Source organism: Patagioenas fasciata, chromosome 11 (genome assembly GCF_037038585.1).
Source record: "Patagioenas fasciata isolate bPatFas1 chromosome 11, bPatFas1.hap1, whole genome shotgun sequence".
Taxonomy (NCBI): Eukaryota; Metazoa; Chordata; class Aves; order Columbiformes; family Columbidae; genus Patagioenas; species Patagioenas fasciata.
The window spans coordinates 19,958,721-19,980,065 of NC_092530.1; the positions used below are offsets into that span (position 1 = coordinate 19,958,721).

The window sequence follows — 21,345 nt, forward strand, 5'->3', positions numbered from 1 at the left end:
TGTTTTTCTTCCTGCCAGCAAGATGATCAACCTTTCTGTTCCGGACACAATTGATGAAAGAGCAATTAACAAGAAGAAACTCACACCATTCATAATTCAGGTATAATACATTTCTGTATTTTTTTTTCTGAAATTCATATCCAGATAGAATTAATGAAAATTTAACCTGGTGACTTGAGGGATTATTGTGGAACTCTGGAAAGGGGTAAGTTTTATAATTTACATTTAAATATTAAGAGCCGTTTTGTACTGTGCAGAACTGACAGTCTCAGTACTGTAGGTACAGTTGAAAAGACACAAATGTTAAATTAATGACAAATGGGTGGAATGGCTGGAATACTGTGTGCACCTGATATTGTTGTGGTGATTATATACAGTGCTGTCTTTTTAAAACAAGATGATTATTGGCATTGGGTCTCTATGAACCGTTCCACAATACGACAGGTTGTCATTGTGAGGATGCCTCTGTGTGTGTGTGTGTCTGTGTATAACTTAACACTTCTTCTAGCCTCATTCTTGTTGATGCCACTAGATGTGACTGACTCAGAGGATGAAACTAAATACCAGAGGCTGAAATTAAACCCTGGTGCCTAGTTCTGTTCTCATTGATTCAGCCTGCTGCCACCACGGCTCGGTTAAACTTCAGGTAGAGAGCGGCTGGGAGCGTTTCCTTGAGCTGTTGTTGTTTGAGCAAAGGCAAGGGGGAAATCTCCACTCCACTGGCACTGGATGAAAGGCAAAGCAGCATCTCTTCTGGCTGTGTCTCACTTGCTGTGCTGTTCACAGGAGAACCTGAACCTGGCGTTGAATTCTGCATCCGCCATTGGGTGTCATGTTGTCAATATTGGTGCAGAGGACTTGAGGGAAGGGAAACCCCACCTGGTCCTTGGGCTTCTCTGGCAAATTATTAAGATCGGCTTGTTTGCTGACATTGAGCTCAGCAGAAATGAAGGTAAATGAAGCTATAAGTGATTACTTCTAAAGTATGAATGCCACGTTGCTTGCGCTGTCACCTCCAGCCCCATCGCTGCCTCTTCCCTCCCCTCTCCTCATCTCTGCTGAAAGCCGAGTGATCACCTTCGGGTTCATGGGGGCATGTGCCGAGCTGAATGCTCTCCAGCCTCTTTATAGCTGTGAAGCTGGTTCAGGTGGGTGGGTTGTGCCATCCTGGTAACGTGTGTCTGCCTCGGAGAACTGGCTGAACACACATCTATACGTTGAGATGCATCTTGGCTCAAGCCTTGTGGTGCAAATGAGTGTGGTGCTTTGGGCTTCCTTGGGCTGGACGGGTTCTGCTGGTGTGATTTAGCTTGGAGAAAAGGAGACTCAGGGGAGACCTTGTCGCCCTACAACTATCTGAAGGCAGGTTGTAGCATGGAGGGTGTTAGTCTCTCCTCCCAAGTAACAAGCGATAGGATGAGAGGAAATGGCCTCAAGTTGTGCCAGGGAAGGTTTAGATTGGATATTAGGAAAAAATTCTTCAGGGAAAGGGTTGTCAGGCATTGGAACAGGCTGTCCAGGGCAGTGGTGGAGTCACCACCCCTGGAGGGGTTTAAAAGACGTATAGATGAGGTTCTTAGGGACATGGTTTAGTGCTAGAGTGAGATTATGTTTGGACTCGATGTTCTGAAGGGTCCCTTCCAACTGAAATGATTCTGTTATTCGGCCACAGGTATGCAACGGTATTAAAAGGTGGCAAAAGCTGCTTGCATCCTTTTAAGATTATAGACAACTGCACAACTTCCTCAAAACAAAAACAAACAAACACAAAACAAAAAAGAGGAGGGCTTCCGCTCTTTGGGAATGTGTTCACAATGACTTGGTTCTCCTAAAATCATCCTTGCTACTGTCAGTGGTGCAGCTCAGCTCTCCATTGGTTCTTGGTGTGGGGGGTGCTGCAGCTCTCCCCGTGTGCTCACCTGGTCCTGTGCGACAGCCTGCAAAATGTAAACTTTAACTTTTCAAATAATTCAAAGAGCTCTGTTATTCCTGCATGAGCTATCAGAGCACCCAGATGGATGGAGGGGCTTTGGTATCTTTTATTTTAACTTCCTAATTGTGAAGTGGTAACATGGTTTCACATAGATCAAAAATTCATGGCAGGGGAAGCACCAGCCAATTGAAAGTGTGCTTGTCTTGATTTCTCTGGCTTTTTTTAACAGTGCATATGAAGCTGCTTGGAAGCGCTTTTTCATTGAGAAAGAGGCACATTTACATTTAGCTTACTGTCATCAGTTAAAAGACTGTGTGTAAAATCCAAATAGTTTTGTTATAGAAGAAAATGAAAAATATTTTTTACACACAGTTTTCTTGATCATTCACACTCTTTGTAACAACCAACCGGGGAAAACTCCACTAATACCCAGATTATTTTGACTTAATCAGTAGTTGGTATTGTCCCCAACTTCTCCTCCTGAAATGCTGCTGCAGCTCTAATTCTGCTGTCCAGGTTTGTCTCTTGAAAACTCCTTCCTCCCCCTCACAAGTGTTTTTCTTCTAGCACTGGCTGCCTTACTTCGTGATGGTGAAAATCTGGAGGACCTTATGAAGCTATCCCCAGAAGAACTGCTCCTAAGATGGGCCAACTTCCACTTGGAAAACGCGGGCTGGCACAAAATCAATAACTTCAGTGCAGATATTAAGGTACCAAGAACTCTCCTGGCCTGCACATGCCTGGGAAAAGGCTGGAAGGTGGCCAGGGCTGTGTCTGCATGTGTGAATGATGCCCTTCATCCACAGACAGGACCTTTCTTGACCCTAACACCCTGGGCAGATTTAACATGGGTGGTGTATTTAAGGTATCGCAGTGCTGTTCTCTCTTGCCATGAGGTTGAGCCCAGCATTGAGCTGTCTTGAGGGTTTTCTCCAGTGCTAGTGGGACCCTGCTGCAAAGCTGTTGCACGTTTTAATCGAGTATGAAACTGGTATCACTCATGTTTTCAAATGTTCTTAATCCATCTTTTTTGATGGAAAAAAAATTTCAATGGCATTCAGCTTACTCAGGGTGAAATGCTTTGCTGCATCCCTGGAGAGTGTGACTTCCACACACTTGGCAAGTGATGGCATTTCATCCAAAACATCACCGGCTGGATAGAGGAAAGGAAACAAGACCCCTGTACCCTGGGCTGAGTAGAAATGGGAGCAGAGGGTCTCACAGCTATTTTTGAGATGTGAGAGGGTGGCTCTCTTCTCTCAGTACTAGTGAGAAATAGAGGGTGGTGACACCTGGTCTGTGTGGGGTTTTTGGACACTGGTCCCAGCAGGTTTCTGGAGCTTATTCACACGGCCAGCGGTTTTCAGGAGGAGAAAGAGGAGTGTAGTGGACTCCTTGTTAAAGGAGTGGAAAAAATAATTGATAATTGAGATCCATGGGGAGCTCAGAGCTTGCCTGCGTGTGTGCATGTGTGCAACTTCAAAATTATTACAGCTTTGCTGATAGTTGTTGGCTTGTCTAGTGCAACCCCTAGGCTGCCAGGATATGTTGAGGTGCTTCTTAGTATTGAGGACTAAACAGACTTTCAGTTGATAATTACTGCAGCTATTTGCTTCTCGTAGTTTCTGACCATCCCCGGGCTCTCTCCTTTAAGCTATTCTATTAATAGCTAACGGGCAGGCACAGGAGAAAACATCCAAATTTCTTGTGATCAGCTTTTTGTCTGGACTTCGTCTTCACTGAGCCATTTTCATAATTGCTGTAGCAGTAGGAATGGTTGCCTTGTTGAGGGGATAGGTCTGTCTTAGGACATCTGGCTGTGGGGACTGTGACAGCGAGCAGCACAGGGTCACTGTCACAACACAGCTTGCAGCAAAAGCAGTCTTCAAATAGTTAAGCCCCATAATTTTAATTTTAAATATTTCTAACCTTTTCCCTTTTTGTTTCCTTTTCTGCTGCCTGGATTTCTGCCATCATGCTCTCTTTTAAGCTTACAGATTTTGGTAATTCAGTAAAGGTACATAAGCAAATTATGCACAGTGACTTATTAAAGATGAGCCTGAAATGAATTGTTATGGTTGTATTCACTGCTGTACTGGAGACCTGAATTTTCTTTTTTATCCATTTCAGGATTCCAGAGCTTATTACCACCTCCTCAATCAAATTGCACCTAAAGGGCAGAAAGAAGGAGAGCCTCAGATTGATATTAACATGTCAGGTTTCAATGTAAGTATTCAGGCTGTTGTGTCCTCATGCTGTACTACCTGTACCCTATAATTGCCCTGTGACATCTAGGTAACCTGGTATCTTAATTTCTAGAGCGTGTTAAGTGTCAATGGCCTTGCATGCACCTCAGGTGTGTGCTAAATGAGTGGTTGTTGCAGACCTGATCACTACCCACCAATTACCATATAAGATTAAGAAATTATCTGTGGTTTTGTTCCATTTGGGAGCATGCTGACTTCTGCTTTTACACCACTAAGTTCAAAAAGCATAGAAGTTGGAAAGCGTATAAACTTGGAAAATACCATGCTAGGTAAAATACCAAGAACTGGGACAATTGCAAACAATGGTTTTAAACTAGAAAAGGGGAGATTCTGGTTAGATATGAGGAAGGAACTTTTTACAGTGAGGGTAGTAAAACACTGGCCCATGTTGCCCAGGGAGGTGGTGGACGCCTCATTCCTGGAGACATCTCAGGCCAGGCTGGACGGGGCTCTGAGCAACCTGATCTGGGTGAAGATGTCCCTGCTCACGGCAGGAGGGGTTGGACTAGATGAGCTTTGAAGGTCCCTTCCAACCCAAACTATTCTATGATTCTATAAATGACATCCAGAGCAGCAGGGTTTAGTACATGTACTTCATCCCTTTGCTTGATCAGTGATTGATGCTCAACGAAGGCAGGTGGAGTGGTGACCAGGTAGCAGTTGGGAGTTTCCCATCTGCTTCGTAGCCCAAGCTCTTCCATGATGGCTTTTGTCTGTTCCATACCTGGCAGGAGAAGGACGACTTGCGGCGAGCGGAGTACATGCTTCAGCAGGCAGATCGGCTTGGCTGCCGGCAGTTCGTCACACCAGCTGATGTAGTTAGTGGCAATCCTAAACTGAACCTGGCCTTTGTTGCCAACCTGTTCAACAAGTATCCAGCACTTACCAAGCCTGAAAACCAGGACATCGACTGGACACTACTGGAAGGTGATGGCCATATCAGTTTATAAAATTAACAGGAGGGAAATATCTAAAGTAGACACTTGGGTCACAGGAGGCTGTGTCCAGGGGAGGTACCTCCACTGAAATAACACCTATGATTTGAGGCTTCAGTGCTGCAGTGGTTGTTTACTCATTTGGGGCAGATGAGAATGGTACTTGGCAGCCTGTTCAGCAGCACTGATGTGAAGTGGGAACCTGTAGAAGCACTGTGAGCAACCCATCAGCCCCTGTGACAGGGCTGGGGAGTTGGTTTTGCCATTTCCTATGATGGGCAGGAGCACCCAGTGACATAGCGAGATGTTCACAGCACCACTAATTGGGGATTTGGCTGCCTGGCTCTCAGACAGCAGTTAGCTAACACCCATGTGAAAGACCTTACTGTTAAATCAAAGTGATATCTAAAACTAGATAGCAGGGCAACCCTCTTCCTTTGAAAAAATTATAGTAGAAAAAAAATATCCTTTTTCTGCTCAAAAACCTAATCGATGAGCTATGCTGCTCAAAGCTCCCTGCCTTGCAAGGTGACAAACCTTGCTCAGCTTTGAGCTTGCAGAAGTTGCATGAAACTGTTTTCTCTCATCTAGGAGAGACACGTGAGGAACGGACCTTCCGCAACTGGATGAACTCCCTTGGTGTGAACCCCCATGTAAATCACCTCTATGGGTAAGGGTCAGGCTCTTGGGAGAGACCCAACTAGATCGGACTAGAGATGTATCCACACCAGTGTCCTGTTGCCCCCAGTGCCAAGCAAAGAGCTTGAGAAAGGGTGATGAAAGGGAGCGGGAGATGCTCACTGCACCCTTCCTGCAGTCCGTAGCTTAGGATTTGCTGAGCCAGCACTTGACAGACTCACAATTTACTTTAAGGGCTGTGAGGACAGTTTGTTTATTTTCCCCTATCTTGTGTAAATTGGTACCCTGAGATCCCAATACATTTAGATCTACTTGAGCAACAGTGTTAGTGCAACTGGAACTACATTGCCTCTCACCAGGTTTAACCAAGACATCATAGTTAAGAGGCAAGATACTCAGGATCCCTGTACTCAGTGGTGAGAGGTGGCTACCTTGAGGTTTTATGTAGCAAAATTCTTCCCTGAATCTGTTGCTGATTACTGTGCTAAAACCTGATTTAGTTCAGCAGCTAGCTGATGTTAAGCATGAAGCAGCATTTCTCCTGCCCTGAGAACTACAAAATGTTTTGACTTTTTTTCTTTTTAGTGGTGTTGGAATAACAACCACCTGTAAAGAGTAGCAATTATTCTTGATGTGACAGAGAGTGCATTTAAATCTTGCAACATCAGACTTAATCAATGTTTTCCACTTTAGTGATCTCCAAGATGCACTGGTAATACTACAGTTATATGAAAAGATCAAAGTTCCTGTTGACTGGAATAAGGTTAACAAGCCTCCGTACCCTAAACTTGGAGCAAATATGAAAAAAGTAAGCATTTCAAAATACTTCAAAAGAAGCCACAGACATTAAAAATTTCTGTTTGAGGCTTCCAGTCACGTGAGTGTATTTGTGAGTGATTTTCTGTTTAAATTCTCTTCCTGTGTAGTTAGAAAACTGTAACTACGCTGTAGACTTGGGAAAGCATCCAGCTAAATTCTCCCTGGTTGGCATCGGAGGACAGGATCTGAATGATGGAAACCCGACGCTGACACTAGCCTTAGTCTGGCAGTTGATGAGAAGGTAGGACCCATCTCAAATATGTAAAACTTATGAATCGAGTACAGAGTTTGGGAAGTTTTTTGCCATGAGGGTACTACAGCGCTGGAAGAGGTCACTCAGAAAGATTGTAAAACCTCTCTCCTTGCGGGGTTTCTGACAGTTGGACAAAACTGGCAGAGCTGATCCTGCTGCGCATGGGAGGCTGGAGCAGAGACCACCAGAGAACCCGCTGGTGGATCTGTGAACATCCTACTGACCAGGATCACTTCTCTCTCGCCTGCTGGTCCATGTACAGAAACCCTAAGCAGGAAGATTTACACAATTTTTATGCTCTAACTTTCAACTGGAAATCGAGAGAGAAACATTCTGGGGCTGTTCCATAGCCCCCTTCTGCACTGGAATGGGAGGAAAGAGAAACTTCATAACAGATAGTGTTGATAGTCCTTGTGATCATCAATTATGTGAGTTTACGTTAAAGCAATTGAAAGGCTAGAAACACTAAATGCTTTAACAGAAACCACACTTCAGGTAAGGTAGATGATTCTTCCTTTTTGTTAAAGGAGTTATTAAAAAAAAAAAAGGCAGAGCTGAGACTATGTGAAGGCTTTCCAAGCTGCCATCAACTCACATTGCATCCTGGCTGCACGCTCACCAGGGCTTTGCCCAGGCTCTGTGCCTAATGTTATTCTTTCTGCTGGTTCTCAGGTACACGCTGAATGTCCTCGAGGACCTGGGTGACGGTCAGAAAGCTAATGATGACATTATAGTCAGCTGGGTAAACCAGACCCTGAAAGAAGCTGGCAAGTCCACCTCCATCCAGAACTTCAAGGTGCAGGTTCCCTCTTGCATCCAAAAGGAGAGAGGTGCCCAAAAAGTATTTCGTTGGCTGCAGGAACAGCAGGACATCTTCGGGGTTTAAACAGGACAGGATATGGTCTCTGCTGGAAACCAAGTGGCTTCAAGCTACCAGAGACACGACTTTTTAGGGCTACCCACAGTGGCAGTGATGGGGCAAAAAAGCCGATGGGTTGGCAGAGGAGGAGGGGTGGTCACGCTTTGGCATGCTTCATATTTTCAGAGCATTTGGAGTAGATTGGAATAATGGTCTTGTACTATTACCAAAGGAAAAACAGCAGTTTTGATTTCCCAGTGGTCCAGCACTAACGCTGTTGCTTTGAAATGGCTTTTATAAGCGTGTTTTGTTGCACGTTGCAGAGCAGCTGAATTGAGGTGAGAAGTCTGCTTTCAGGATTAGAAATTCATCTTTGTCTGTTCCTGTGTTCTCTAGGACAAGACTATCAGTACAAGCTTGGCAGTTGTGGATTTAATTGACGCTATACAGCCTGGTTGTATCAACTATGACCTTGTAAAGACTGGTAATCTATCGGAAGATGACAAACAAAATAATGCTAAGTAAGTTGGCTATCTCAAAAGCTGTTTTGCATTGAAAGCGTGTGCCTTGTATGTGCTGGCCTTAAGCTGCAGGTGTTTTTACCAGTTTATTACTGTGGTTTCCAATCTCTTTTAACGCTGTACCTTTTAACACTTCTTCAAGTCTAATTGCTGTACTTGTCCGTGACGCTGGAGGGAGTAATTGTCTGGACTCTTGCTTGTTGAGAGAAATGCAGAACAGCCCAGTCAGTTCTTAGCAGTGATGTTCTGTTTCTCACCTGTTTGTTCAGGCATATGAAGAGCTCAGCCAGCGGCTCAGGGTTTTGAAATTGTACTCTTGTGTGTTTCATGTCTTGTTGAATCATCTTAGGTTGTCAAGTTCAAAGTATGCCTATTAAAACATGCCTTTGAAATGTGTGTTCTGCGACTGTTCTGCAGTGGCAGAATGACAGCAAAGTTTCTTGCAGATAATAGTCTTGTTTGATTATTCTTAAGGAGCAAACAGGAGGGAAATGTAAATGTTAGCTGATTAATCCTTAGTTGTACATGCTATCTATTAGCCCTGATTATTATTAATTACAAGTTTTTAAAACTGTTGGCAAAGCTGATGACATTCAAAAGTCAATTTGTGCATTAAAGACACTTTATTGAGGAAAAGGAATACAGCAAAAGATCAAAAAAACATTTATGAAACAAACATGTGGTGTGATTGGAATGTTGCACATCTTGAATCTTAATCAAGAAGATAATAGGTGAAATGGTGTTGGATAGGGCAGGAGTTGACTTGTAATTTCTTGCTAGCAATCTCAGTGCTGACCCTCTCCTCTTTCCGTGGTGAATAGGTATGCTGTGTCCATGGCAAGAAGAATTGGTGCCAGAGTTTATGCGCTTCCAGAAGATCTTGTGGAGGTGAAACCAAAGATGGTCATGACCGTGTTTGCCTGCTTGATGGGCAGAGGAATGAAGCGAGTATAAAGGGGTTGATCCATACAAAGCAAAAATAAAAAAGCAAAATGCAACAAAAACCCAACCTGCCACCCTGGGTGCATGAGTAGCAGATCAGCTCTGACCATGTTGAAATGCTGTTGGCCTAAGAACTGTTGAAGTTCAAAGGACTTTGTTTTGCTTTGCAAGACAACTCTTATCAAAATTCTCAGGGAGAGGAGTTTTAACCAACAGATGTGCTCTTTTCCCAAAGGAAAGTTTAACTTACCAAGGGCTCACAGAAATGCATTCGTAACAGTCCTGCATCTTGCAATATTGCTCTGGAGCTGTTTTCACTCCATTATTTCTCAAATACTTGGTGCATGGTTTTTTTTACCCTGGAGGGCTATAAGGTGGTTGGTATGAGTTGTAATGGAAACAAATATAATTTCTATCTGCAATCTGGTTTAATTTCTATCATAGGTCCGAGCATATTCTAGGTTTGACCACTTCCATAACTTTGTGGGTAAAGCTACAGTACACGTTGGAACCTGCAAGCCAGCTCGCAATGCTAGATGAGAAATGTGTAATTAGGAAGATGCAGCTTCCTTTGGTATTCTCTGTACATGGTGCTTTTTTATACATCTGACTATTTTGATTACCTTACAAATAAACATGGCAGTTTTTCCTCTTGCTGCTTATAAAAAGGGTGGGTTTTGTTTGTTTTGGGATTTTTTGTTTGTTTGTTCTTTTTTGTTGGTTTTGGTTTTATTTGTTTTTTAAAAGTTATATTCTGTATGAGAATACCACCATCCTTGGACCTCTCACAGTAACATATGATATCATGTTCCTTATGGCACAGTTACACCTGAGAATGGAAGCGAATGCATTTTTGTATGCATCTTGGTTCAGTTCTGTGCACCTAGAAAATAATTTTTACAGGATCTGCATGAAAACTATAACTTTTTTATTTAAAATGCTGTTGGATATAAACCCATACTACATTGTGGGGAGGTTTTGTGCAGGGAAAAGGCAAATGTTATAAACAGTAGGGTTCAACAAGCTGAATAGCAAACGTGCTGGAACATAAAAGTATTTTTACAGATAAAAGGAAGCATTGTCGCCAAAGAAGGAAGATGCTGTATCTGTAGGATTTAATATTATCTTGCTTTGGCAAGCTGTTTGCTGTATTTGAGATCATATTGCTATTCCAAGCTATTCGAAGTGATGTAATATGGTGGCAAAGCATTAGTTGAAATAAAAACATTTAAATACATGTTTATCTCCTTATTTACACTGACACAGCATGGCAGCCTGTCCTCAGCTGCTTTTAGCTTTCCTTTGGTTGATCTTTTTACACCAGGTCTGCTGATCTGTAAGACACCTGAAAATTGGCGTGTGCTTGAGGAGCTCTTGCTTTTTAAAATGGGCACTGGCAGTTATTCTCAACTTGTGTTTTAGTGAGGCTTTGTCTTAATGGCAGCTTCTGTAAAATCTTGCGCTTGAACTCTTGCTGTGTGCCCAAAGGTGATGTCTGTGGGGGTAGTAGAAGACCCCTGTTAGAGCAAAACCCAGGAGGAGGAAGAAAACTGTTCCCTGTGTCAGGAACGTGCTATCCTGGCTCATTTCGAGAAACCATGGATCTGGGGCTGTAAGTGGCAGCTACCACAAGCCTGGCATGACTTAAGTCTCAGGGCGCTGTGGTGGGAGAGGGGATGCCCAGCAGCCACTGGTTGTTGGATGGATTTGCCAACTTGCTGTGTCCAGCAAGGCTGTGGGTGCTGGTGGGATGTGGTGATCCCAATGCACCAGTTCCTTCACTTGTGCAACCCATGGGTGGGAACCTGAGTATCAGCTGAGCTTTACCAAAACTGTGACCTGACAGTGCAGAAGCCTCCAGAACCACCAGTGGCTTTAACAAAAATCAAGAACAATTTGTGTGAGACTGGTGTCACATAAACAAGTTCTTGTGACCATAACAATAGAAGCCTGCTCTGGGTTGTCCCCTTCCTGACCTGCCTGGCATGATTTTTTTTTCAGTGGTGAAAACAGGTAGGTGTGTTTTGTGCAAGAGGTGTGTTGCAGTTTGTCTGCTGATGGAATGGGGACGAGCTTGTGGATTAACCTAGATTATAGGTTCATTCCTGGCCTCTGCTTTGGGCATCATCTTGGGCGAACAAGGTGGCATACCTGTAAGCTTAAACCACTTCAAAACACCCACAAGCCAAATGCTTGGAGGAATGTGGGAACCCAACTACCAAATATGTCGTTCCCCATCCCATGCTCCAAATCTTTCTGTGGGGTGAGGGTGAGAAGGACTTTTGTTCCAATGCCATGTTTTCAGTGCTCCTGAACCACGTGCATGGTTGTGTCCTCACTTTTATTTTTAAAGCAAGGAGAGGAAAAAATAAAGGCAAAACCAAAACAACAGCAACAAACAAGCCCTTCTTACCGTGACCTTGTCCTCCATGAGAGACTGCTGCCGAAGCAGATCCTGCTGGAAATTATTTCTGTTGAAGCAGATGTTGCACAGATCATCTGGAGCCCGTGGTAAGAATCACACACTTCCCTTTATTCCCCTTTTGTGTTTTTTTTTTTTTCAGGTAATTAAGTGTAATCATATTATTATAGTAAGTTTATTTGGGGCATGGCAGGGCAGTGAGGCGACGTGCGTGTCCGTGTGCGCTGTATGTGTTCCCAGTGGGGTGGGTGATGCGCTGGGAACACGCGGGTAGTGCAGCAGAAGCTCCCACCCCACGAGAGCTGTGTTTCGCGGGGCAATTCAGGCAGGGACTCTCCAACTGGGGAGGGACAGAGCTCAGCCTGGGGCTCGGCTGCCACCCAGGGGCCAGCGCTCGCCACTGCACCCCGGCCGTGCCCGGGGCCGGTGCGCCCTGCCCGGGATGGGGCCACGGGGGCGGGTCCCCGCGGGGTGACCTGCTCAGGGTCGGGAGGCCAGGAGAGCAAGGGGGGGGCGTTTGCAGTGTGGAGGATGGGGAATCGTCAGCGCCTGAAAACGTGGAGGGCCGTGGCGCTTTGGGAAGTGCAAATTTGAGACAGGAGTGGGTGGAGATGCAGCGTCTCATAGAAACTTTTGGTTTTAACACCTGAAAGATTATCTATTTATCTATTTTCCTTGCTTAGTTTGAAAATGATGGTCGGAGGGAGATGCCATCTCCTTTTCAGCCCTTTTTCTCAGGTCAGGCATCTTCCTGTGTCCTTCCTCCAGCTGGTGCTTCTGGGCTGTGATGCTCTATGCCATCTTTCCTCATCTTTAATGGCCAGATGCAAATCTGCTCTTAGATGCTGGTCCTTCAAAGCATATTGAGAAGCTGGTGCTGCTGAGAGTGCACCAGGGAACATTCCATTAAAAACAAATGGAGATCACATTTATTTGAAGTAGCAGCTTATTCTTTACTGTTATGCCTAGTGCAGGCTTCAAAGATGGAAATTTATATGAGGGCTATTTGACTGATAGAGACTTAATTTTTCTATGTGTAAGAGATTAAAACAGGGCAGGTGAAAGGGAGGGGTTTGGCAGGGAGCTGGAGAGGGTCTGGTGCACAAAAGAGGAGAGGTGCAGGAGTCCTGCCTGCTGCAAGGGTCAGGACATGGGATGCAATGGTACCAGCTGGGAGCACTCCCTGCTCAGACAGCACCGGGAATGCCAGAAAACCCTTAGTGGTTTACTGCACAAAGCCTCACATACAGCCAGCTGGGAACTTTCCACTGATAAAACTTTCACATATGAAAATTTGTAAACAAAGCTTCCCACAGAAAATGGCATATATTTTCACTGAGTACGGAGTAATATACCATAAGTAGAATCACGTCCATCCTGATGAAACAGTGGTCTAGTGGTTTATAGCACTGGCTGGAGGTATGGTATAATGAATGTCAAAATTCTTAGACTTTGGAAGTGACCATCTGTCTTTTCTTGCCTCTTTTGCATCCTAGTACCATGTTAAAAGGGGAAAAATGGATACTCTGACAATCACTGAATGGGAAAGCATCTCCTTCTTGTGCTGGATGTATTCAAGAAATGGGCTAACTCAAAGAAAAGTTTTGGGTCAAAGCAAAGCAGAGGTCTCACAGTGAAGGGCCAGTGCAGGGCAGGGAAGACAAATCCCAGTGTTTTCCCGAAAGAAAGCCCCTGGCAAGCAAACTTTCAAAATAATTCCTGTTTTATCAAACACTTCTAAAAATTTCTGATAGGAGCCAGAGGTGTAAGCTTTAGCACGTTTCTTTGTTCCTGCAATGCTTATTTTGCTCCTTCATATTCAGTTATTTGTTTTCATTCATTCAATTACTTGGTTCTATTTATTCAATTACATGCATTTTCTTCCAAGGTTTTTTAGCAGTATCAGCTTTCTTCATGCTGATTTTTTTTTTTTTTAAACAGTTGAGTTTGCTGAGTGCATGCTGTCCTTAATCTCAAGGATCTCCTTCAAATGCCTTTCCAAGCCCAGACTGCATCTTCAGAGCTGGATTTTTTTGTACTCTAAATGAAGTTCATCCCAGGCCATGTGGCCGCTCATGGCTCTGATGCAGCACACGGGTGGCGTGAGAGGGCTTTCTAGTGGATCATCACATAGGCTGCAGCAGGATTTGGGCTGTGTTTAATATACCCACGGAAAACGAAAATCCCCTTTGGGAGGATGAAGAAGGCTGATCTGTGTGAGGGAGGAAAAGCAAATAGCACTGTGATGGAGGAATCATGGTGACCATCAGCATCTCCTCGCAGCTGGAGGGAGGCAGCTCAGGGGTATGGCACTGGTGGGGTGCCATGCCTGAGCTTGGCAACAAAATGCAGGGAGACAATACTCGTACAGACCATCCCTGAGACAAATGAGCTCTTTGCAGGGGTAAATGCAGAGCCATGTTAGCTGAGGCTCAATACTGCAAGGAGCAGCTGAGTGATAAAAAGTTTTGCTTGGCGACATTTTCACCCGCTCCTCCAACACTGTTTTATATTGTAACAACAAAGCAGCTTGTGTGCCAGCTGTGGGAACCTACAGCACATTGACAGAGACGCTGATGGACTGAGTCTTTGCTAGGGACTCCAGATGTGCTGGAACATGTGCAATTTATTCCTACTTAACAGTACTTACAATATCCCCAGTGTGGGAAGGCAGCCCTCCTTCCCAAGAGATCACATGTGGCTGCAGGAAATGGGTGGGACAGAGGCTGTGGTGGGGCCACGCATCAGCCAGCACAATCCCCCACCCTGAGCTTGCTTCTGAGCTTCTCCTCTGTATGTGAACATTTACCTTGAATGTTGATATTAGCATTTCAGATTTGACCATTGCCCATGAATGAAAGAATTTATTCCTACATAATGAAATCCCTCTATTTCCATATAAAATCCACCTGTAATGAAAATCATTTTTCACAAGCAAATAGCAAGAAAATAAATAAGTGGCCTCCGCTTTATAATTTAAACATTGTTAAAATGTGGTCATGGAGGTGTCCCATCCCCTTGCAAAATACCACACATGGCAGACAAGTGCCAGCAGGACAACCTTGCTGGGGAGAGCTGAGGGCGCAGGAGCCACGCTGGTATCAGCCACCCTGCACTTATCTTCTCTTCCCAGCTCAGGTGGCACCGTGCAGTCCATCAGGTCCCCTGGACGGGGGACATCGAGCGCCGTTGTGTTGTGAGGGCCAAGGAAGGCACAGTGCAGCCCTTCAATCGCTCCCCTGAGCGTTGCAGTCCACCGCAAGAACCAAAGCATCTTGCAGTCGCATTTCCAGGGGTTGTGGGATAGAAACACGTACTTCAGTTTTGGCAGTTCGGCGAACAAGTGGATAGGGAGGGAGCTGAGGTTGTTCTTGCTCAGGTGAAGGAAGTGCAGCTTGTTTAAATATGAGAAAGCAGAGTCTGAGATGGAGGAGATCTGGTTGTTGTTCAGGTATAAGTTTCTCAAGTTCAGCAGATGCCTGAAGGTGCAGTTGACAGCAGTGATTCTGTTGGCTTCAAGGTGCATGGTCTTGAGCTGCATCAATCCGTCGAAAAGCTGATTAGGCAAGTCAGCGATGAAGTTGTGTCCTAAATTTAACACACCTAATCTGAGAAGCTTTGTGAAAGCGCCATTTTGAATGATCCATATACGATTCTTCCTGAGATTCAGATCGTACAGGGTTTCCAGGTCCTTCAAGGAATCTCTGCCAATGGCTTCTATGTGGTTGCCCTCCAGGGACAGCCTTGTGAGGCTGGAGAGGTTCCTAAAGGCTTGTGGAACATACCGCATGTTATTGGAGGCTAAATCAAGTATTTCTAAAGAAGGCAGGTGTGAAAATAGAAGTGGGTGGATTTCAAAGATATTGCAGTGGGACAAATCCAGGCTGATAAGGTTTAACAGTCCTCTGAAAGTGTTTGCGTGCAGGTAGGTGAGGCGTGAGTTCCTGCTAAGGTGCAGTTCTCGCAGCTCACTGAGAGCATGGAAGGTCCCCGGGGACAGGAAAGTCAGATTGTTTCCATCTAGCCAGAGGCTGTGGAGAAAAGTCAGGTTTCTGAACGTGTTGGTGGTGAGAATCCGCAAATAATTATTGGAGAGATTTAGAGAGACGGTGGATGCTGCAATTTCTCCAGGAAGGGCTCTCAGTCCAGCTCTGTTACAGTGAATAATCTCTTCGGGTGCACATTTGCACATGCTTGGGCATGAATCAGAGATATTTAGACTCAGCCCAGCCTTTGCTGCACAAGTAAATATAAATATAACAAGAAAGAACATGACCAGCCACAAGTCAGCCACTGCATCTAATACCTGATGGACAGTAGAGAAGGAGGCAAGAAAAAGAGCATGTACCTTTTGAATAGGTGAACCGTGAGCATTGCAGGATCGGTTGGGCTGTGCTTTTAGTGCACACTGAAAATAAATTAGCCTGTTCTTCCTGCTCCGGACCAATGAGGATCAAGTCTTTAGGCAGATAAAAGCTGATTAAGTGCTGTCCTGCTATGAAGAGCATTACTGAGAGGCAGCGAGATCTCTTAGTCAAGCATTACGTTCTGACAGTGATTTTCCCCATCTCCTGCCCTCTATAAAAAGCAGCAGGTAACAGATTTCTCTTGCAATCTGTCTGGGAGCAGCTCCTGCTGCTGAGTTCATCACCGTTCTCAGGATCTTCTTGGCTGTTTGCTCAAAAAGCCTCTGGTTTTGGGGAGGTTTTTTGTACTTATCTCTAGTTAGGACTTCAGCAAAGGAAGCTGAGTGGCTCTACCATCTGGATATGAGATAGGGGCTCCCACCCTGCTGTGGTTGCATGTGCTGGTGGATGCCCTGGGCTGATGATCTGGAGCTGTGACTCCCCTGTGGTAAAACCAGAGGCTGTGCAAGCCTCCCGCTCCCTGACAGCCAGGAATGTACCGGGGAATGCTGTGTCCTGCTGAAGCGCTGAACCACCTATGAGTGGTAAAAGATGATCCCCATGGGTGACATGCAGAGCACCCCAAGGTAATGCTACCCTTCCCAGGGCCTGTCTCCAGCTGGGCTGAAGATGCCATTGAGCAGCTGGAGCTGGGCCTGGGTCCCTCCCTGGTTTTTGTCCTATATCCAGAGTGCAAACAAAAAAACGCAATGATGAGAGCCTGACTGATGCACCAGGAATCAGCAATTTGCAGACTGATTATTTTGCTTATGATGCCAAGAGAACTGGACCTGGGCCTTGCAGCTGATGTGTCAGCAGGGCAACCAGTGACACACAGTTGCTGCTCTTGTTTTTTTCTCATTATTTTAATTTTTGTTTCCCCCCTCACTTCTCTCTGCTGGAGTTCTCATGTTTTTTATGTGTTTGAAGGCGCTTCTCTCAGCCCCCTCCTTTCAGGTACATTTCCACACTCTTAGTTTTATGGTCTGTCTCAGCTTTTTTCTTTGCAAGTTTTACAGATTTGAGTTTCCTTTCTTCTGTTCTATCCAGGTAGGGGATAAAGCCCCATATATATCATATGCCCAGTGGTAAGTGTGAATTGGACAAATATGCAGATCCATTGTTTTATCAGCAGAAACAGATTAGGTTTCCTGTCCTGTTAAATCATTGTGCTTCAGCTAGTTCTGATTTCCTCTTCATTTTTTCAAGCAACAACCCCACAAAGAACAGCTTCTGCCTGGAAGTTTGGCTGGGATGGCTGCAATGTTTAAAAGACATCATTTTCCAGCTGTAAACAATGTCATTTATTTAGTTAGACAGGCTTTACCGCATTATTACTAGGGGCCAAAAGCTGATTTTCGCCCTGAGAGCAGCAATGACAACAACTTGCCAAAGGGCTTGTCCTGAGAACCCCGGAGGAAGGTGGAGATACAGGCTATTTGCTCCATCCAGCTGCTCATGTTTGGGGCCATGCCAAAGGTTTTGGTGGGTGACTGTTATTGTTGTTGTTATTATTATTATTTTTTTTCGTACTCCTGGCTCAGTGGGACTGCTCCTTCAAGGCCATCACTTTGAAAGGGGGTCCTGCTTGCTGGGATCTCTGTGGTTTCTCTTCCCTCCTGCTGCAGCACAGCTATGAATATCCATTGCTCCATGACGTTGCCTGTGCATCCCTGTGAAGCCGACAGGTTTCTATGAGTCTCTGTGCAGGATGTGTCTGTTAAGAATGGTCTCACCTCCAGCTGAGGTTTTGTAGCTCAGGCTGAAGAAGATGGATAGCTTCCTCTGGTGTCCTTTTTATTCTACCCAGGCTTCAGTTCTGGTTGTAATTCCAGAAGTGGTGCTGTGTTCAAGCCAGTATTTAAGCTCAGTTCTCGCTCTAATTCTCCTTGATCTCATATTGGAAATTTTCAGAGACCAAAAGCATGCAGCTCTTAGAGCTCGTCATTGCCAGATGTTGCTTAATTGGACTAAAATACACTGGTGAAACAGGACAACACAGCTGCAGAATGTCTCCTTGCTTCAGAGCCTGTAGGCCCAAGGAAGCCCTTAAGTATCAAAATAACCACATTTTTATACCTTGTCATGAGTTTGGCAATTTCAGCTGCTCCCTGCAAGGATTCCACAATGCATGGGGGGTAGCAACTGCCTTGTCAGGATTTTGACTGTGGCTGCTGCCTCATGGCAGCTCTGGTTGCAGCTCCCTTTGGGCTGGAAGCATTGCAGAGGTACCAACACCGTGGAGAGCTAAACCTTTGCTGGGGGCTGATTGTTCATCCAAGATAATGATCACAGGTGTATCCTGTGTGTGTTGCAATGCCCAATGCTCCCTTGCAAGAAGTGCTCAGCATTGCCTGTCCAGCTTCAGCTTGCTGAGCATCACTGCTGCAGTCAGCAGCAGCCAACATTGCTACCGCATCGGATGCTGCAGAGACAAGGTAACAACGTGGTCCTTGAGAAGAACAACCACATGATTTTTCTCTCTAGCTACTCTTTTAACGAATTCTATCCCACTATGGTCGGTTTAGTTGTCTCTTGACCTGTCTTTATCAGGCTCAGCTCTTCGTGCTCAGCATACAGGGATTCTGGTTGTCTCACTCCATCTGCTAGAAGGTCTTTCTGGTGTGCATCATGTGGTTTGGCTGAGGTGGCTCATCCTTCTGACTTTAATGGAAATGCTGAGCTGCTGCAGATCTTCTGTTAAAATATATTCCACTCATTGCATGACAATTATGATGTTTTGTACTTTCTTCAGTGACTGATTTATCTGACATTTGGGATTTGTAGCCCAGCACACCCACTTCAGAAATTGTTTGTAGCTGATGCCAAGATCTTTGCCTAAATACTGTAGATTTTAAGGAACAGTATTCTCTTTACAGGATTGAAGTTCGACACAGGAACTCCAAACATCTACTTCATCTTGCTGGTCTAATAACTTCAAGGAGCAATACTTGCTTTCTTTAAGCTTTCTAGTGGGCAAAGGTTGGGTAAGCAGAATCACTTAATAGCTTTGTTGATTAAAAGAAGGGCTAAATAACTTTGAATACCCAAGTGTCAGGAATATTCTGACTTCCCCAAAGCTTTATCTAGCTGATGAACTCTCTTTCATGTGTATCTCAGCTTTTTTGGTACATAAGAGAAATTCCTGACAAAAATAGTTAAAAATGATGCTTGCAATGAGTATAGTTCAAAACATCAAAAATAGGAAGATTTTTAGTTTTAAAGGATCTCTGAAAAGAGACCCCTGGGTACTCTGTAACTCTATAAACTGACCATGGAGTCCTAGCTCTTCCTAAAAAAATCACTCTGAGACCCTAAGAGAAAAGTGAAATATGCTCCTACATCCTTTAAATGCTGGGTTATATACACATATATTAATTGTAATAAAAGAGAAGTTAGACAAGCGGAAGCTCTCTCCCACAAGCTGTAGGCATCTTGACTTCTGCTGTTCATGACAGCAACTGCTCAGGGAGAAGTGAGCAGAAGAAAATTGTCTGGGATGGAAAATCGTTCTTTATGAAAGCTGAATGTGGGTTGCCATTGCGATCTGGCTGAGCAGGTCTCAGTTGCTGGAATGCTGTGCTTCAGCCATGGCAGCATTGTGGGATTTAGGCTTTACGCCCACTGTGGGCAAGCCTGGGTGCCTGGTGGTTTATCTTTACCTGGGACCACAGCTTGAAGCACTCAGCAATGGCACTCTGGTCAAGTCCTGCTGTCTTCAGCAAGGCTGGGAGTGCTGGGGTGCTCCCCCTGAGAGCCAGCAGCTGTACCAGGGCACACGTGTGCTCGCTGCCTTTGATAACTATGGGGGAAGCATGTTTTCAAAGTCACTTACGTGCTTGTTTTCTTTACTACTTTTAGTAACTTGTAAAATGCTTACGGCCAATTATTTGAACAAACAATGTCATGGAGGATATCTCAGTCTTGGCAGTGCTATCAGCTGGACACAAACACCTCATAAAAGAAATGCTTTGGAAAAGTTTTCTGCGTGCTGGAAGTGGAAAGGACATCCCTCTTCCCTCTGAACTGCCTCTGCCACACTCTAGACACTGAAATGCCTCAAAATCTGACTTATTCCAGGAGATGAATGGGACCAGAGCACTGTGATGGGTCCTGGCTGGGTGACCCATGTGCTCACTGCTGTGCTGCTGTGCAGTGGAAAATCAGGGCTTTCCCCAGGCCTGCTCAGCACTTCCATGTGAAATTGTGGCTTCAGGAAGGAAAGTGAAACACTGACCAAGTTCTTCCCTTTAAAAATGCTAGTAGTTCTCCCTCCTGGCCAAAACACTGGGTTCGCAATTACCCACTGTCACAACTGACCATGCTTCAGAGGTATGTGAGACAGTGTTAAGATCCAGCACATGAAAGCAAGAACCACGGATGCTGGGTGTGAGCAGGACCATCAATTTTCAACTGGTTGCTGCTCACAACTGCTCTACTCACTAAGGCCCCAAAAAGGATGCAAGAAAGCAGCCTTCTCTACAGGAGTGCTCTGGGGCTGGGGAAGGACAAGGTAAGTACTCCAATGTTACTTGCAAGACTGAGCAATTAATCTCTAAAGACACCCTTAAACAAACATGTGGGAAGGAAGAATGCATATAAAAGTTTATGGAGTGCTGGGAGAACCCAGCTGCAGGCAGGATGGTTTCGATGAATGTGTGCAAAAGGCCTGTTGTTTGTCATGATGCAAATGCACTGTCCGGCACGACGGAAATCATCAGTTCCATGGCAGTGTGCGTGTACTGAATCCCCAGCTCCTGCCACCAGCTCCAGGACCAGGGAGTCAGTGTGTCCTGCTGTAAATCAGCACCAAAGGGGTCAGAGCCACATTGACCTCTGTTGGGTTATGAATCCTGAGGAGCACATTTGTGAGAGAGATTTTTGTCCCCTCTTGCTTTCTCTGAAAGAAACAAATCACTTCCATGGATACAGTCTGTGTCTGGATCCCACATTGCTTTGGGGATTTGGCAGGCTGGCAGGGTGTGGACCTCAAGAGCTGTCTCTGACTGTCTGCTGGTGTAGTTGGATACATTGTCTGTTTGGAATATTCCAGCCCTGACAGCAGCACTTGCTTGCAAAAACCAAGACCTAGGAGTTGGAAGGCATTAATTTTTTACTTTTTACATTTTTTTTTTTATTATTTTTTTAATGTGCACAACTGATCAGATGTTGCTATTTGTATTGTGTGTATTTGTGGTTTTGTGTGGGTATTTTGGGTTTGTTGTTGTGGTGGGGTTTTTGTTTCTTTTGTTTTTTTTTTTTTTAATTGTTGTTGCTGTTTTTTAATCACTTCTAGTAACCTCTTCAGGTGTATGGGCTTGAGGACACAAAGGTAAACCTGAGTGCCAT

The 21,345-nt window shown here is 44.8% G+C and overlaps 2 protein-coding genes across 4 annotated transcripts in view; one reads left to right on the forward strand and one right to left on the reverse strand.

The window, feature by feature from the left end:
* PLS3 (plastin 3) overlaps positions 1-10,405 on the forward strand; it is a 52,893-nt gene extending 42,488 nt beyond the window's left edge. For all 3 annotated transcript variants that reach the window (XM_065846589.2, XM_065846591.2, XM_065846590.2), the window contains exons 6-16: positions 19-100; positions 787-952; positions 2,501-2,643; positions 4,064-4,159; positions 4,932-5,127; positions 5,727-5,805; positions 6,468-6,582; positions 6,701-6,834; positions 7,519-7,642; positions 8,102-8,226; positions 9,048-10,405. In XM_065846589.2, the coding sequence (XP_065702661.1) occupies positions 19-100; positions 787-952; positions 2,501-2,643; positions 4,064-4,159; positions 4,932-5,127; positions 5,727-5,805; positions 6,468-6,582; positions 6,701-6,834; positions 7,519-7,642; positions 8,102-8,226; positions 9,048-9,180 (1,393 nt within the window). In that variant the 3' untranslated portion in view covers positions 9,181-10,405. The remainder of the gene's footprint in view (positions 1-18; positions 101-786; positions 953-2,500; positions 2,644-4,063; positions 4,160-4,931; positions 5,128-5,726; positions 5,806-6,467; positions 6,583-6,700; positions 6,835-7,518; positions 7,643-8,101; positions 8,227-9,047) is intronic.
* Positions 10,406-14,576: 4,171 nt separating this feature from the next.
* LOC136106085 (uncharacterized) lies at positions 14,577-15,863 on the reverse strand. The gene has a single exon (XM_065846133.1). It carries the CDS (start codon positions 15,861-15,863, stop codon positions 14,577-14,579), a length of 1,287 nt encoding a protein of 428 aa, XP_065702205.1.
* Between the last annotated feature and the right edge of the window lie 5,482 nt (positions 15,864-21,345).

Excerpts from the sequence above, each read along its gene's own strand:
- LOC136106085 (XM_065846133.1), bottom strand. The coding sequence starts at position 15,863 with ATGTTCTTTCTTGTTATATTTATATTTACTTGTGCAGCAAAGGCTGGG.